Source organism: Sinocyclocheilus anshuiensis, unplaced genomic scaffold (assembly GCF_001515605.1).
Source record: "Sinocyclocheilus anshuiensis isolate Anshui unplaced genomic scaffold, SAMN03320099.WGS_v1.1 scaffold145, whole genome shotgun sequence".
In the NCBI taxonomy this organism is placed as follows: Eukaryota; Metazoa; Chordata; class Actinopteri; order Cypriniformes; family Cyprinidae; genus Sinocyclocheilus; species Sinocyclocheilus anshuiensis.
This window is the reverse complement of record NW_015537973.1, coordinates 1,066,643-1,085,406: the sequence shown is the minus strand read 5'-3', so window position 1 is coordinate 1,085,406 and position 18,764 is coordinate 1,066,643. Positions and strand designations below refer to the sequence as shown.

The following is an 18,764-nucleotide window of genomic DNA, read 5'->3' as shown; positions in this document are numbered from 1 at the left end:
CCAGCATGGCACCTAAATGGTGGCTATGTAGTGGGGGAAAAACACATTTGGGAATTTTGGAATGATTGTAGTATCCCAATTACTTACATAAGCGTGTCATAACCTAACTGGACAGGAGGGAATTCTAAATAAACTTATTTCTCTATTTTGGAGCATGTGCTAAAGAAAGAATAGTTCAATAACAAATACATGGCATTATTATTAATGCACAAAGACATCATCCAGTCATTACACATTTTACTTTATCTAACATTCAAGTGAATGCACAACTGTTGTGTGGCAATGGACTGATGCAGCATTCAGGACAGGGTGCAATACAGAAAACTGACTTCAGAGGGCGCCATAAAGTAATTTACCATTAGGTTTTACATGGGTAGCAGTGACATCTAGAGGACAAGACACTTATTACTTACAACTTACAACTGTAGAATCAGTAGGAGGTCATATTAAAACACTGTTCAATCAAAAAAAAACATAAAAAAATTTCAAAAATAAAACATTTACTCACCCTCACTGTCTTCTACGTTGTTATTTTTCCCCCGGTGGAACCCTTCACACAACTCTTTCCCATACAATTCACAAAATTCCCAAATTGACAAATGTATTAATAATAATAATAATAATAAAAAACCCTTTGTGTGTGGAACAGACTGAAATGTAGGAGTTTTACCTCAATCTGCCACTTCTGAAAACTCACAATCAAATACGGTGCCACATGTGGCATTAATAATTTTTGTTATGACACAAGAACCAGTGAAGACTAATAAAAAGTATATATTCGATTTATTCGAAATACAGTTGCCACCATATGGTATTGGGCACTACTTTTAAAGAATTACAATTTTGGTCTGTTTATCAGTAAGTCTTTGCTACACTTATTTTGGAACAATATGAAAATTTGTTAATTTTTTAATGACAAATTTAATTCCTTTAAAATACGTTTCTCTGGACTAAGAATAAATTTACATTGTGGGTTCTATGTTTTGCAGAATGTTAGATGTATCCTTTATCCTGAAATGGGACAGAAAAAAAAACAATGTATTGATGTGCAATCCTTTGTCTAAGTGACCATTTTTCTTTATCACACCCAAAACACAACCCTTCAAGAGAAATGCTAAACTATTTATATAAAAATAATACTTACATGTGAACTATTCTGTCCAGCCTTTCTTTCAAATTCTAAGAAACAGGAAGAAAAAAAAATACTGTATATAGCCGTTATTAAACAAACTTATCTTGAAAATTTGGTGGATGGATGGATGGATGGATGGCTAGTCACCTGGGGAGCTGTCAGAGGAGAACTGGCTGGAGTGTGTCCATTATCACTGATGTCAGATGGTGGATGAATCACCGTAGAAACGCCACTCGCAGATACTTTAACACAGATACAAATGGAAAAAAAAAGAAATCAAACAGTTTCTTTAAATTACTACAATTTTAAAGCTAAAATGTTGCCACATACCTGTGTCCTCTTTGAATCTACCATTGTCTGTGCTGAGGACACCATCTCCTGAACTTAGGCTCTACAGAAGTAGAGAAAAACTTTGTAAAAACTTTTTGTAAGCACCACAAAACACATTAACTCGTCTTATATTCATTACTTTTGCAATGTCAACTTGTCATTAATAAAGCAATAAGCCCCAAGAAGCCGTGGTTTATATTTATATTCTTATATTTATATATGTTTATATTTATATTTATAACAGCTAAGGGGGTTCTAACAACGCCCCTTAGCTGTTATAAATTCACTGTAAACCACGGCTTCACGGGGCTTATTGCTTTTATAAAATGGTTATTCCATATACGTAGTAAGGTTTCACAAAATAAAACAGAGCAAATAAAGTGTAATGATATTAATAAAAACATTATTCTTCCGCCAAACAATGCAGTTCCTCAGAATCAGGTGTGGTTGCAACAAAGTGGTTGCCAAGCACCACACAAACGTGGCTCAGCCAATCAGAATCAAGGACCGGAACTATCCGTTTTATAAAACAAATCCTAAAATAACACGCTCATGAACCGTAAGGATTTATTTGACCTTTAAACAGTTTGCAGTCTTCCTAAAATACTGTACTTTCCAAATGAATTTCCCATTTTTGAAACTAACACATGTGAGAGCTTTGCTAGTGCATGTGTATCTGCGCTGGAGAATGTCACTGCTTTTCATCACGAAATGCAAGCTTGATCATCAAAGTGAGTTTTGGAAGAAAGCAGCATTTTGCCACAATTGCAATAGAAATTAAAATTTACAGTTCCAAACCTCCAAACAGATGTCAAACTCCTGTACCTGTGCTGAGGTCAATGCCTGCCTGGTCTCCAGCAGCAGCACACGACTCTCCAAGTTCTCCCACTGGTTGCTCTCAATGATAATCTTGCCAGCCAAGCTTTTCTCCAGTGCATGTATCCTGTGTTCCATAAGGGCCAATCGCTGCTCCAGTCTGCCAACACTCTCCAGAAGACTTGATTCTATGCCCCTCAGCCGGCTCAACAAAACCCACTCCTAACAAGACAGCATGTGCATTAGATTGGATTGAACAAGTTCAGAACTTTGAAGAAGATTCTTTGTACTAGGAACTGGCATTTTGAGTAATTGTGTAGTTGAGTTCTAACACAAAATGACTCCCCCAAAGCCATTTGGGGTAAAAAATATTTTTTTTAAATAATGCTCAACTAGTTGATTGTCATGCACCTCCCTCAGTGTAAATGTGTTGCAGGATGCGCATTCTCACAATTGAATCTGCAGTTTGAGAGGAGTCCTCAAAACGCTCGCAGTCTAAGCCCCTCTTTTCTGTTTCCTCATCTTGCTGTGGCTGCTCTTCTGAGGAGCATCTGATGAGCTTCTGAGGAGCTGGTGCTGAGCTGCTGCAAAGATGCCTTTCTACCAGTGGCTGCTTCTGAGGTACCTAAGAGAGAGGGAAACAGCTATAATAATAATAATGATAATCATAATAATAATAATGATTATTATTATTATCAAATCACTTACTGTCCGGGCTGTTAACTCCAGTGAGTTACTCTCAGCAGAAGAAATCTCATTTTTAGTGCAGCTCTTAAAATGAGGCCTTCTCTTTGGCTTACTAACATGCTGTAAGAAAACAGAATAAACAATGTGTCTACTAATACAATATTATATTATATTATATTATAATTCACAAGTTGAACATATATTTTCCTACAATATGGCCAATAACCAATAAATGTCTGATATTATATTTTTGCAATATTATATCTAAATAGATTAAAAAAACACTACAAATTAAAATAAACCATATCAAACAAACAATCAAACTAACCAACAAATAAATAAATATAGGCCAATAATTGAAATTGTACCATATCTCTATATAAGAAAAACTGTATGTGGGTAAATCTTTCAGATACCTTGCTCTCTTTAGTGAGTTCTTTGTGTTTGTTGAGAACAAGGCCAATGATATCACAGAGAATGATGATTTTCCTCTCAGCAAAGCCAAACTGAAGAAACTGCTGTTTGGTTAACAGTGGCTTATAGCTGAAAACATCCCGCAAGACCTATATTTTAAGAGATTTTCCCATGAAAATGCAGATACAACAAAAAAAAAAACAGTGATAAAATAAATGGTTTATTACGGGGTTTAATGTATTGAAAGAATTGGAAGGAAATTATCCCCTAAGTGGATTAAAACTTTTGATTTGTAGAATTTCTGGTTCAGGAGGTACTCCAGAGGAACCACCAAGACTAATCACAGGGATAAGCCAGATGTAAACAGTGAGCTGTAGCGCAAAGGGAAAATGACGAGTGGAAAAAAATATGACAAAACTGCTAAACACTGCTTTCCTGTTAAATGCCACCAAGGTCCTCAAGGTAATATGATGGGACCACTAATTCCCCCCAGAATATTTCATGTGAGCTGCACATTATCCTGGTATGAAGGCCAGATCTCTTTTAGAACTGCATGAAAGGTCAATGAACAGGAGGAAGTGCCGAAAGACAGAGCAGCACTTCAGTCCCACGGCTAAACATACAGAATCGGCTTTGAGTTAATCTGAGATCAGACGACTTGGACCAACATGAAGGCCAGCCTCCTTTTTTTCTTCTCTCACTGCAGGAGAGAGACATGAGCAGAGAATTGTAATTACTCAAGACTTGGTGGAGAAGAGCTGCCAGTTGAACATCTGAATGCTTTGCTGGAGAATAGAGCTACAGATGCTGTGAATCACAGAGAGACCTGCATTTCTGATGTGGGGTGAAATCCTCCCAGATCAGGGACAGTGCCAATAAATAAGGCTATTAGGACAGGCAACACAAAGCCTGGCTTTGTAAATTTCATTACATGTGAAATTGCTTTTTCAAAAAGAAATCCACCTCATTAAAGGCGGAGTGAAAAACATTCGTTCATAGTTCTAAACTCTATGTAGTTTGACCTCAAAAAATGAACTTTCTGTCCTCATGAATGAGACAAAGCAGCTACAACCACTTTTATCCATTTAAAACAACCAATTCCTTAAAACCACTAGCTCTCGAAAGAAATTACAAACAGTTTATAAAAGTCCAATTAAAGGGGGGTGCAAAAAATGCATGCTAATAAAGATCTGTAGTTGATTTCAAATAAAAATGATCCAATAGCTCTGACCCTAAAGCATGAATGGGATGAATATATTTTAAAGGGATAGTTCACAAATGAAAATTGTGTCAACATTAAGTCTTCATTTATTTTTCTGTGGAATATAAAAGTATTTTGAAACAATGTTTTCCTGTGTTTCTTTTTGTCAATGGACACCAAAACTGTCTGGTTACCAACATTTTTTAAAAATGTTCTTTTGCGTTCAGCAGGAAAAAAATAAAAATAAATAAATACATTTTTGGCTTAAATTTGTGTTCAAATTATTTAAGTCAAAGTTCAGTTAAAAGGATGTATAATACATAATAAGCTACATAATAAAAAATAATATATAGTAGTATATAAGGTAATGCAATTCACCTTGTAAACATTCTCAATAAATCGTAAATCATTCAATCCGGTTAGTTCCACACCATAATCAACCAGGTGCTCTGTGAGTGAGGGGGAAAAGGACGTGAAGACAAAGCTCACAACAGGAAGGCAAGCTGATGGATCTCCCACAGCCAATCTGGAAGCATAAAACCCAACATCAAATTATGAAGCACTGTACTGACAAACCACACATTAAAAAGCGTCACAAAATCAACGCCACATAAAGGTTTTAAATCAAATATAAAAGTTATTTATTTATAACATGGCAGCACTAAATAACAGTCTTAAATTGTCTGCAAGCTATTTTGAGTGTCGTGCTGGAGACAAATTAAGTCATATTTCTGGATCATCTCCAGCACATACAAGCCAAATGGATCTGTCTTTTTTAAAAGCACGTTGTGCTTGATGCATCTCACATCAAAACCTCTTCACTGAGCATCTGATGTGCAGCTTGGGTTCCTGGTGGAGAAACGGAGCTGGTTTTTGTAAAGCCTGTTTACAAGATATCTCAGCACTGGAGAGGCTCCGGACAAGTCTGAAACTTTCCAAACTTCAAAACAAAATGTGGACATGAAACACTGGCAGAGCCCCATTTTGGATGTATATACGAGTCAAGATGTTTAAAGCCTAGGCCAAGAAAAGTGGGGTTGGAGCTGGGGACGCCAATGTCTAATGAATTAAATCCCGCATATATCATCTCCGCTGACTGCATAGGAAAAAGTCATTCAGAAGAGCTATGGATTCATAAAGCCTAGATTGAGTCCTGTGACGTGAAGGAGATTTGTATCTACTCAAAATCTAGGATTTGTCCCCGTGGTCACATTTTACTAAAGGGGGTCCCTTTATTCATTTAATTGAGCTTTAAGGAAAATATATAGAGGCTAAAACCTGCTTTAAACAGCAAAAAGATACATGGTAAACAAACATTTTGCATTTCATTTACTATATTCTGCACCTTCTTGTCAAGTATGTTTGCAAGTACACAGCAGAATTATATTTTGGGCCACTGTCAAAGATCTTGTGCAGCAACCCAGACCCTAATCAGTGGTTCATTCTGCTAAACTGATGTTGTGTGACCTCCTACATGACATTGCTACAAGAAGAACACCATATCACACTTTTCGTTCCCCCATTTCTGCAATGAAGACCTCAGCCTGTCTCTTTGACAGCTGATCAACCACTTCAACCTTACCTCCCCCAGCCAATGCTTCTTTCTCCCCCTCTAGATCACTCAAACATAAAAGGGCTGCCATAGGACTCGTTCACATTATAACATTTAGCGCAAGCTATGATCTTTTTAAATTATCGTTGCTAACATGAATGCTGCGCAATAATTAATATTTATAAAATGCTGACTCTGAATTGAAAATGTGTCAATACCAGTCCTTTTCACACACTCCTGAATGTCCCTGAGCAGAATAAGTTGCCAACTGAATTTTATTACAGTTTAATCCAGTCATAGATGAATTTCTACATTTTTAAAAAGTCAAACATATGAAAAAGTTGCCCTGTTTTCTGCGGGGGAAAAAAAAAATCTAGTTTGTAGAATGTATATACCCATCTGAAGTAAATGGTTTTCTTTGTACGTTTAGATTCCAGCAAATAATGAGAGAACTGTTATTTTTGGTAACATTATTCCTTTAACATTCATCATATTTCATACCTTTGATAGTCCACCTCTACGGGATACTTCAGAGAACAGAGAGACGCTTCCAGCTTTCTCAGACATCCTTTCAGATCACCAGTGGCCATCTCTGTCATTTTCAGGATGGATTTCATCAAGAATTACATTTTAGTAATAAAAGTACAGCTGTCAATTTACCATTCATTGGCCATACAATGTAAAAAAAAAAATATTGGCATGTTGTTTTAACAAGTGCATCTTTGTTTTACTTGATTATATTTCGCACTTGATTTGCGTTTGTAGTACAATAACAACTCTGTGTCTTACCGATGACTATATTTTATAGTAATCCAGAGTTACTGCTAATAATTTCTCCCTTTTGTTTTTGCCGCTGAAATATTCGGGTTTATTGTGATTGGTTTCTATGCACCGGAGACGACGGTTCAAACCAGTGTTTCACTTCTACGCATTCATGTCTTCGATTATTTCTTTTAAATAGTTTCCGTTAAACAGGTTTTGAGTTAAACGTAAAACACGTTTACAAATTTGGTAATGTAACTTTATGAAATGATTTATTTACTAATGTATTTATTTCATTACTTCACGTATTTAATAAATCATGATGTATGTATTTATTTGATTGATTTAATCATTACTTCGTTCATTCAGTGTCTTCGTTTTAGATTTTATTTAATTTGATTTAATTTCTAAACATACGAATTTGTCAAACATGGTGAAAAAAAAACTTGCAATCGAAAGTGCAAGTGTGTGTACCTGTGGTGATTTACTCTGAGAGATTTGCGTCACTTCCACCAATAACAAGAAACGTCAGTCTGGCCAGAGTGGACGAGGAGGAGGCGGAGAGACGGACAGGAGGAGCGAGTGGACTGATGAATGATAGCGTCACAGGACTGTCTCACCTCGATCAGCGGCGTTGGAGCTGTCAATATGGCAGTCCTGGGCTCATCTTAAAGGACGGCGATAATTTCATCCGTGAGACAGTGGCAGATCATCAAGTCATTTCGTCGCGGCGGCGGTAGAAGTATTTCACACACACAGAGGTGGGTGGTGCTGCTTTGAGCGATTGACGCTACGAAAATAAAAACAGGAGAGTTCCATGCGTCACTTTGCGCAACGTCCAATCACAGTTCGAGTTTATGTGTCAAATTGGCATTTCAACCAATCGTTATAGAGAGAGGCGGGACTTTGCTCAGCCAAAAACATGATGGAAGACCTATTGCTAAGAAAATATAAGCTGTAGAAAACCTCAATTTGTGTGCCACTCATTACACTCACAAGTTTAGTAGAGTGAAACTCTAAATAAGAGATGTTTATTTAATATATAACGTCTCAGAGCTTAAGTTTATATGTTTTATACTTAAGTAATGTGTCAGATGAGTTCTCCTTTGTTAGGACTGAAATCTGAAAGGCTACTGATATGCAAATAAAGGCCAGGGTTTATACTAAGTTTTAAGTACTTTTTGCGTAATAAACTGACCTAACATGTATTTTTTCAGATACTGTAAATAGGACTTTGTGCTATAGCTTGTTCTTTCCAGCTTGTCATTGCACTGTCACAATTTACAGTAAACAGTTTGTTGTCAAGAGTAACACAATAAGAACATGCATGCCAGACCTGTTTACTTTCACTTTTAATAGAAACACAGCAAGAGTTAGATGAGCTAAACCATGTCTAAAAAAATAAAAGTTCAAAAATAACTTTACCTTAGGCAAAGCAGAGGGAAATTGCTTGTAAGAGTTCATTGACCTTGTTCAGATTTCCGGTCCATGTTTTAAGCAGGTCTAAGAATTCCCAAGCTCCTCCTACAGAATGCCAAGGAGCATGTGCAGTAGCATTACGTCAGTCCCGAGCAAGTATATGTCAGGTTCATATAAGAAAGCCTGTCATGCTAGAGACTCTGCGACAAGGAGAGCAACCAGAGAGCATTCAAGAGGCCATTAGAGACAAGAATAGCAAGGCTTCTCATAGATAGAGACATGTTTTAGAGAGGAAGGTCCTTGGAGGCCACATAAAAAGGCTTAATGCATATCTCCAAGAGAGGATTAGTGCTACTGCAGTGGAGATAAAGCTGCCATCGGGGCTTTTATTTCCCAGCTGACTACTGCACACTAGCACTAAAAACAGTTTCCTAGAGGCTGTTTTGCTCTGATGAGGTAAGGATTCGGGGACCCAACTGAAATGATCTAAATCAAGAATAAAGTGCTGAGAGCTTGAGGCCTCTGGATTACTCTGGTTTAGTTTTACAGAAGGCAGAGAGATAAAAGGATTTAGACACCAAGCTTTCCTTTAATACTAAATAAATAAATACAACAAGAGATTATATGATTTACAAATGCTTTCAGCAAAACAAGAAATAAAAGCAGGCTGGCCTGTCCATATCAAATGTCTCAGATGGCTGAGATTACATCAGCTTCTTCTGCTTAATGTATATGAAATCAAAAACAGAAACTGATGTGCTGTAAGACCAGAACTCTCAGTAATAACAAAAAGGTATGTTACACATGCAACACATCAGTTTTCTACAGATCAGCAGTAATGCTGGGAGTCAATTTTCTCCATTTCAAATTGAAATTTACATTTGAAAAACATTGTATTTAGACTACTGGTCAAAAGTTTGGAATACTTTTGGAATATTTTATTTTAAAATGTATTCTTGTGATGGCAAAGCTGAATTTTCAGCAGTCATTAGTCTAGTCTTTAGTGTCACATGATCCTTTAGAAATCATTCGTATATGCTGTTGTGCTGCTCAAGAAACATTTATTTTTATTATCAATGTTGAAAACAGTTTTTGCTGCTTAATATATTTTTGAAACCGTCATGTACTACCATTCCACAGTTTGGGGTATGTAAGATTGGGTTAAGAAAAATAAAATAATTAAGGACAAATTAAATAGTTTAAACGTGACAGTACAGACATTTATATTATAGCATTGAAAGCATTCTACATTGATAATAATAAAAACCATTATTAATAATTGAGCACCGATAACTGATAATGGTAGAATATTAGAATGATTTCTGAATTCAGCATTTCCATCACAGAAAATGTAAAATGTGTTAAAATAGAAAAACAGTTATTTTAAATTGTAATAATATTTCACAATATTACTGTATTTTTGATTAAATAAATGCAGCCTTGGTGAGCAAATGAGACTTCTTTCCAAAACAGTAACAAAATCTCACACATTCCAAACTTTTCACCAGTAAGTGTACTGTAAATGCTTCTTTAAATACATGCTACATTTTTTTTTCTCAAGCCACACACAAACTAGTATTATAGTATACTATTTTAATGCATTGAGGGCTGAAGGCAGATATGTATGTATTGAATTTCACTCAATTGCAACATTTTTCAGATCTGCAGATGGGTCAGGGTCTGTGGAGAGTGGTGAGGAACCAGCAGCTGCAGCAGCAGTACAGTGAACAGTGCTTCCTCCAGCAGGACAGAGAGCGGGGCCAGAGGGTGGGGCCCCCACTGGTTGAGCCACTGCAGCAGCACCGCACACCGCAGTGCCAGGTGCCCGGCGCCGACATCAGCCACCTGCTGCGCGTCCGCAAGGGCAAAGAGGAGCAGGGCTTCATCGATCTTGAGATGCTGCCGCCCGAACTCAGCATCACCATCCTCTCCTACCTGAATGCTACCGACCTGTGCCTGGCCTCCTGCGTGTGGCAGGACTTGGGGAATGATGAATACCTGTGGCAGGGGTTTGTGATGGGTTTAGCTTCCATATAAAATCTTGAGTATTTACTAAAATACTTTTTTCAATAATAATTAAGGGAAAACTACATAAGGGAGACAAGAAACAAATAAACTACCTGTCAAAAGTGTGGAATAATTAAGTTTTTTTTAAATGTTTTTGATAGAAGTCTTTTATGCTCTGAATTTAATAAGGGTTTATTTAATAAAAGTACAGTAAAAAAGTCAAATTAAATGGTTTCTATTTTAATATTAATATTTTATTTGTATTCAAATTTTCAGTGTTACATGATACTTCATAAATCATTCTAATGCTCAATTATCAGTTATTATTGGTAGTCAATTGTTTTTTTTATTATTAATTATATGTTGAAAACAAATTTGCTGCTTAAAGGCACAATATGTAATTTTTTGCCACTAGAGGGCGCGTATTCAAAACAAACAAAGAAACAAAGGCGTAGTTAGATGACTGTGGAATCATGGGAATTGTCATCTTCATCCCCACAGCCGATGCAATCCGACGGGACTCGGGCAGAAATCATGTTCATGGGTGAGCTAATGTATTAAAGATTTATTAACGTAGTAGAATGAAGCAGAGTGAGGCGGGAAGCCGTCCAAGCAAAACGAGGCCGCTGAACGAACGCGACACACGGCTCAAAAGCAGCAGAGCTTTTATTATGTCACAGTCGACTGCTTCCGCTCCTTCCGGAAAGCAGCGGAAGTAAGCAGCGCTGTTTTATCATACTAGATACATTTGAATGTTCTGTTATAATGCTACTCTGTGCGGTCGTCACCTGTCTAATAAAATGTATTGCATATTAAAGCGTCTTTGGTGTTTCCATGTTTTCTACAAAACAAAACCGGAAATCGAGGGGTTATGACATCATTGGCAGGTGACACAATGACACTATGGACACGGTCCGTGTCACTAGTTAAAACTGCTTATTTCTCTGGATTTAAACATTCTTCGAAACATTTGGGATAATGTAAATACACAAGTCAGCAAAATATATAACACTGTTCTAGTGGTTTTTGGATATTTTAATCAAAAAATCTTACATATTGTGCCTTTAATATTTTTGTGGAAATTATAATTTTTTTCAGGATTCCTTGAAGCTTAGAAAATTCAAAAGAGCAGTATTTATTTGAAACAGGAATATTTTATAACATTATAAATGCCTATATTTTCACATATAAATAAAAGTATTAATTTCTTTCTTTTTTTCGTACTTATTGTTTTGAATAGTAATGTATCACAGTTTCCACAATTTCTTTTTTTTTTTTTTTATTAAATAAATGCAGCCTTGATGAGTATAAGAAAAAAAATCTTAATTATTCTAAACTTTGGATGGTAGTGTAATGTTTCAATGGATTTTATGCAAACTAAATGATTTCTGCTTTTAGATTTCCAGCTATTCAATCAAACAATAAATAAATGATATTTTAAAAACATGACCTATTTTTCAAATATTCACTGCTAAAGGAAGTGTATTAGCATCTCTCCAATTCAATTTCTTGTTTTTCTTTGTCTGCCCTCTAGCCTGTGCAAGTCCACTTGGGGTCACTGTTCCATATACAACCGAAGGCTTCCTTCTGGATTTTCATTCAGAAAACTCTACATGGAATTAGATGAAGGAAGTCTAACCTTCAACGCCAACCCGCAAGAGGTACAAAAAATACAAGCTTTTGTTCGGCCTCGCCACAATAACGTCGCCTTAATTAGAGGGCAAACCATTTAATGTTTAAATGGGCAAGAAACAAGAGAAATGATCATAGCCACAATGTGCTTTGGAAATACAATTCTGACCAGCTAGCTATGATTAATATGACGGTTGCCTCCTCCACCCTGTAAATTCCCACATAACCCAGAAATGCTCATACTGCAGACTAAATATATAATTTTTACAAGCTCACCTAGAATGAATAATGGTGCATGACATAGGCTTTTAGACCACAACCCGGATGAAAACCAAATAGATGGCTTTTCTCTCATGCAAGCTGCTCTTAAAACATCATTTCTGTTCAGAGATGCATTTGAATGTCTTGACTCCCCCTCGCTCGTGTCTTAGGTTAGATTAGCAAAGCTTTAGCTGTCCACTTAAAGGACATGCGATAGCCTTGCTCCGGACTAAACCGCGGTGTCTGGTAAAAAAAGCGTGCCCCCTCCTTCTCTTTTTTCCTCCTAATCCCCACACCCTGTTTTATGTGGGTTCTTTCATTCAGGGTATCAGTTACTTCATGTCCAGAGGTATTCTTGTGGACCACCCGAAGGAAATTGCCAAGTTTATATTCTATACCAGAATGCTGAATTGGAAGATGCTGCGGATTTATCTTGATGAACGGTTTGTTTGTTTAAATGTATATTATTAATGTCTTTTATTAATGTATAAGATGTGCAGTTTTAGAACTTCCACCGAGCTGTGAATATCAATGCCATGAAACTTGCTCATTTTGGAGGAAAACAAATAAGGGCACTGTCAATTTATATATTTATTCACACAAATATACATTATAAATAAATAATAATCTACAGCTGATAAATGCTGATTAAAATTTCGTTTTTGAGGGAAAAATAGTATTCTGCTGCTGACAATTATTAAAAATGTGGATTGAAACTACTGTGTTTGCAGGCGAGATGTCTTGGATGAGCTTGTCACACTTCATAACTTTAGTAACCAGTTCCTCCCTAATGCACTGAGAGACTTCTTCAGACACATTCATGCCCCGGAGGAGAGGGGCGAGTACCTGGAGACCCTCATCACTAAGTTTTCTCATCGTTTCTGTGCCTGTAACCCCACTCTGGTGCAGGAAGTGGGCTTAAGTCCTGGTAAGTGAAGTACAACACAGTCATAAAAGATCCCAGACTGGCACTTATACTACAGAGTGATCTAGTGTGTAACATCAAGTGTAGACATCAAGAACACTGTGATTTGCTTTGCTGGTTGTCAGGTGTGTCAGCAGATCTCAAGTGACACACACCGATTTTTGCCTTAAGCGAAAATGAAAGCTGAAATACTGGTTCTAGTATTGGTACGTACAAATCACAAATTGCAGGATTAGTATTGTAATGTATTGATTTGTCAACCATAATTGAATAGCTGCAGATCTGCGTGATATCGTCTTTGTTTAGAGCAACATGTGAGAAATCCTTGTACTAACACTGTCGTTTGCTTCTAAAGCTGAGCTACGCCTGCTGGCTTAAAGTGTTAGCAAAAGAGGACCCTGTTCTGAGTCCAACCAATCACAGTTACCTTCTGCAATAACATGTGACTTGTAGTGCATGTGTTGTACTGTACAAGCAGGAAGATTTATTATAAATTACTGACAGAACTCGTGCTTCAAGTCAAGATGTGGTCCAAGTAGTGTTGCTTTCGTCAACGAAAATTATGTCTAAATATCGTCGTCAACGAACCTTTATTAACTAATAAAAACTAAAATGACAGTTTCACACAAAGACTAGACTAAAACTAAAATTAAAACAGGCCGCCAAAAACAACACTAGGTCCAAGATGAGTTTTTTTGAACTGAAGATTCTCATCGTAATATTAAAGGTTTAAACAGACGTGTTTAGGCATTATGGATAAATTCTCTGAAGTATGCAAAGTAGGGACCTCATATATAAAATGCATGTACAACTAAATTTGATCTTAAATTCCATGGATTTCATCCTACGTCTAAAGGGAAGAGCAAATCGGGATTTATAAAGGGAAAAACTGAAGTGAAAATATACAGCAACTAAAGAGCACATGTGCAAACTTTTTGCACTCATATGTATATCAGTAAATGAAACTATCCAACATTTCTGTTAAAATGTAAAGATAAATAGACAATCACAACATGCATTAATATTATTATATGCACAAATGAGCAACTGCTTTGTGATAATTATCTCAGTGAAATTAGATAGATAGATAGATAGATAGATAGATAGATAGATAGATAGTATTGTATTTAATTTCATCGTTTCTTTTATTTCAAGTAACGAAAATGATTGTTTGTTTGTTTTTAATGGATTATAATAACCCTGATATATATCTATATATACACGCTTGGCCATGATGATAAATACCGTACTTCTCCTGAACCATCAAAGAGATATTTGTGGGCATTCTGTAGATGGAGTTGAATTGAAGATGAACTATGATTTATAAAGCGGGATGCATTTAGGAAACTGTGTAGTAATTATGGATGCTTTATAAATTGGCTGTTGAAACATTTCGGAAATTGTGGGTCCATTCACATTTAGCATCATTCTGTGTTCATCTTTATTAAAGATGTTTCTGCATAATGCAGACATTTTGATTTGATGAAGGGGTTACAATGTTAACTGTAAAACTCTTCTGGTTTTGCAGATGCAGTGTACGTGCTGTGCTACTCCCTCATCCTTCTCTCCATCGATCTGACCAGCCCTCACGTAAAGAACAAGATGTCCAAGAGGGAGTTCATCCGAAATACACGGCGGGCTGCTCAGAACATCAGCGAGGACTTTGTAGGGCACCTCTATGACAACATCTATCTGATCGGCCACGTGGCGGCCTAGGCACTACAGCGCTTGACACGTTAGAGAGAGACTGCTGGCACACAAAACATTAGCCACTGCACTAGGAAGGATTCTGCTTGAAGCTGGAAGAAACACTGTCGGAACTCTGCAGGTCATTTTAAACTGAAGCCTTATGAGTGAAGCCCTTGATATGATGTGCTGCATTGCAAAGGAGTGGAGGACAGCCACAATGTGAAGAATCCACAAAAGCGAGTCAGTTGTTAGCAGGCTAGCAATGGTAGCGACAAGGTTTATCTACCACAAACCGCTTAAACATGCAAAACTATGTAGCTACATGAAGATATATGAGATAAGCTATGAATGTAGACTTTATGAGGCTTGCGTCATATTTACAAAGACATCTATTTTTTTTTCCTCGTTCTAATTTGGAAACCTCTCGTGCTTATCAAATGAATGTCAGGTTTTTTGCCATATCTACAAAATTCAGGCAAGTCTTAAGACATTCAGTCTACGGTCACTGTGATATCAAAGGATTGACAGATTAAAACAGCGCGCCTATAATATTGATTATGAACAAAAGCATTTTTTAATTTTAATTCTGTGTGTACTTTCTTGTTTCAGGGGGCTTTGTGTTTGTGCATTGTCACATATGTCTCATCTTCCTTGAGAAGAGTAAAACCCTGTGAGACACTGTATGCACTGAATTTTTATTATGTATCTTTCATAGGTTTGGTACCTTTTTTTTTTTTTTTTTGGTCATCTTCCTTTCCACAGATTGTTGATGTTCTTTTTTTTTTTTGTGCATCACATTCTGTTAGACTGTTTTCCAATCATATATAAATTATATACACACAAATACTTCATACAAGCAAAATAAATTAGCTATCCATTTCATATAAACATTTGAATATGTTCAGCCAGAGAAATTTCCTTTTTCTCAAATAATTCATTGGACATCTTGTCTTTTAGTTGAATATTTACTCTCAGTTCATAAATGTGGGTATTTTTCTTTTTTCTTTTATTCAGACTTACTACAATTGGGTGCCAATAGGGAGGATTAAATACTAAATACACAATGTCAAATCATTATTATTCACACTCTGCATAGTTTAACTGAATGTTGGACATTTTATTTGCACATAATGTATATATTTAAGTATAGAGATTTATAAACAAATTTTATTTTGGAGTATTTTAACTAAGAGTTGTGTTTTCTCTCAATTAAAAAAAAGTGAATTCTGTCCTTTTGCACTTTTTTTTTGGCATATTTACCATGTCATGATGCTATGAGCACTCAACCACTCAGAAAACTGCTGCAGCATTTATTTGTGAAATGTCATGCCAATGACTACGTAATTCTGACCATTGTTATCCAGTGCTGAAAGAACTGTATTTTTAATAACAGATTACAGCTAATCTGTCCCTGATTTTTGATCTTTATTTTTACTATGCTCTGCATTAAGTAGGTATTTATCCAGCAAATGCAATTCTGTTTAAACAAATCTGCTTAACTGTATAAATTGCAGAAGAGATTTGTTTAATATAGATTTCAGAATGATAACACTGGACTAATGCACTTATAGATTGTATCAAAAAAATAAATAAAACTTTGCAAAGCGCTGTTTGCATAGTCAAGTGTGTATTGTCTGATCCTTCGCATAAAAACTGCGTGTTTAAATATGACGTTTATTTTCATTGAGTGAAATATATATATATATATATATATATATATATATATATATATATATGTGTGTGTTAGGAATGCTTTTCCATAAATATAAGTTAAGTTAGGAATGCTTTTCCGTAAACTGCAGCTTAAATAAATTACGCGACTACCTTTATTTAATCTATGTGAGGCCATTGCTTGGAAAATAGAGAGCAAACATTTACCGGACAGACAAAAGAAAACTATTGTCGCATTGAGTGTGATTGCTTTATGTACTTTAATTTTTTTTCTCTAGATTATTTTGCATAGGAAAGGCATCACGACAGAATGATCGTTTCCCAGTCCAATTTGAAGCAAAAGAGTATGTGATTAAGACTGTTCATTTCTGATATTTAAGCTTGAATACAAGAAACTGATATATTTGCTGATATATTATAAGACTGAATTGTATGCAAGGATATAAAATGCGTTTTAAATACACATTTATGCCATTACGATTAGGAGAACAACAAGTTGTTGTTTAAAAGAACAGTAGCTGTTTTTTGTAGCCAAAACTTTTAGGTATGCGCCCATAAATTTCCTTTAAAAAATAAACCTATTCTGACAAATAGGCCTAGGCTATATTCATTGGTGTAAAAAGTGTGACAACTGGCCCCGGTTTCCCCTTACTTCTTATAATAAAACAAACTATATGATTCATGTTATTACTTTGCCCGACCTTGAATATGTAATCAACAAGTTAAATAGTGAAAACAATAAAAGTGTTATTCAATCAAAATACACGTTATTTTTGCAAATATATAGGCTAACCTATTGCAGGCCCATACTTTTTCGGTTTTATCCATGGATTTATCAAAGGCTTGCCGTTCAAATGTTGTTTTTCTGTGGTGACGTTATGTTTCTCAGGTCTAATGGCAGAGTTTTGGCTATAATTTGGCATGATTGATGAAGTCCTCGCCTTCGCTATGACTGCATTTCATCAATACAACTGGCTCAAAAACAGCGCGAGCCTCTCTGACGCCTGAAATTGTGTCTGGTCTAGCTGTCACCGCGGACAAAATGCAAAGACCTTGTGATTTTGACATTTCTGTGATGACGGAGAAATGGTAACCGTGGCCTTGTTAAACTAGGCTATTTAAATAAGTCAATAATAATAATAATAATAATATGCTAATTAAATACACAAAAGAAAACAAGAAAGAAATCATCAAATCTAAATAAATGATATTAAGAGTCATCCGAGAATTATTATAGCTAGCCTACATGAATTAAATAATATCGGAAGCAGGAGCTGATCTGCGCGACAGATCATGAATGTTCTGCTGTTATTATTTTGGAAATGCTGCTTCTCCTGGGAAAGTGCTTTGGTGTATTTTAATAGTGTTTTTCTCACGCAATTCGTTCGTCGACATGAATGCCAAGCAGATGCCAAACGTCATGATGCTAAAAAAAAAATAAAAATAACAAGAACCACAATTGCCAACCCAAAGGTCTCAGCTTTTATAGAAGATGTCTTGAATAGGCTAATTGGATTTTTGCTTTTAGTTTAATATCAACGTTTATTGTCGGGGCCATGGAAGAGGCTCGATCTGCTCTCTTTGAAGTCGATACGTTGTATTTTTTTTTTCTGTGTTGAAAGACAGGACCGTTGATGCAAATCCAATGGAGACAAGGTCACAAGGAGTGTGTCTGTTCTTCCCCCCTCTCCCTCTCCCTCTCCCTTTCCCCCCCCTCCCTCTCCCTCTCCCTCTCCCTATCTCTCTCCCTCTCCCTCTCCCGCTCCCTCTCTCTCTCTCTCTCTTTTTCTCTTCTCAGTTTTGTGCCCTGATTTACCCTGGATATCGTCTAAATTTGTTTCGAATAACGAATTTGATTTTAAACGCTTTTTTTTCCGGGGGAAAAAAACGATCTTGTGGATAGGCTACTGCATTCTTTATGATCTCGCTAGTTTGCCAGTAGACCTACACCTGTGTGAGTTCTGATATAGCCTATGGGGTATAGCCAGTACCGCCGCTCCCTATACGCAGAGTTCGCAGTTTGCTATACATCTGTAAACATTATTTAATTACCATTATAACTAGCTATCTCACAAATTTTTGCTCACTCAGTGTTTGTTTTATTTTACAGTGGGGTAATTGTGGTGCAGTAGCACGAGATTTCAAAATCAGTAGCTTGATTTCAAACTTTGAATTGAATAAAAAATGACTTGAACATTTTAGCAAGTTAAAAATATTAAAAAATGATTTTTTACACGGCACCCCTGCTCTCGACAGACCGCACCCC

General features: G+C 36.3%; 2 protein-coding genes across 6 annotated transcripts; one reads left to right on the top strand and one right to left on the bottom strand.

Annotated features, from left to right (window-relative positions):
* Positions 1-820: 820 nt before the first annotated feature.
* Positions 821-7,447, bottom strand: LOC107670817 (centrosomal protein of 44 kDa-like). 5 transcript variants are annotated; one of them, XM_016463606.1, is made up of 12 exons: positions 6,922-7,054; positions 6,634-6,724; positions 4,959-5,106; positions 3,382-3,528; positions 2,987-3,085; positions 2,730-2,903; positions 2,288-2,500; positions 1,463-1,523; positions 1,365-1,374; positions 1,280-1,334; positions 1,145-1,179; positions 821-1,011 (listed from the first exon to the last, which is right to left on the bottom strand). In XM_016463606.1, the coding sequence occupies exons 2-12, from the start codon at positions 6,720-6,722 to the stop codon at positions 963-965; spliced, it is 1,080 nt and encodes a 359-aa protein (XP_016319092.1). In that variant the 5' UTR covers positions 6,723-6,724; positions 6,922-7,054; the 3' UTR covers positions 821-962. The 5 variants fall into 5 exon arrangements, with proteins under 5 accessions (XP_016319092.1, XP_016319101.1, XP_016319078.1 ...); XM_016463615.1 differs by having other exon boundaries at positions 1,484-1,523; XM_016463592.1 differs by lacking the exon at positions 6,922-7,054 and adding an exon at positions 7,369-7,447 and having other exon boundaries at positions 1,280-1,374.
* fbxo8 (F-box protein 8) lies at positions 7,429-16,441 on the top strand. The gene is made up of 6 exons (XM_016463627.1): positions 7,429-7,655; positions 9,974-10,322; positions 11,855-11,981; positions 12,538-12,656; positions 12,945-13,141; positions 14,667-16,441. The coding sequence occupies exons 2-6, from the start codon at positions 9,982-9,984 to the stop codon at positions 14,852-14,854; spliced, it is 972 nt and encodes a 323-aa protein (XP_016319113.1). The 5' UTR covers positions 7,429-7,655; positions 9,974-9,981; the 3' UTR covers positions 14,855-16,441.
* The last annotated feature ends 2,323 nt before the right edge of the window (positions 16,442-18,764 follow it).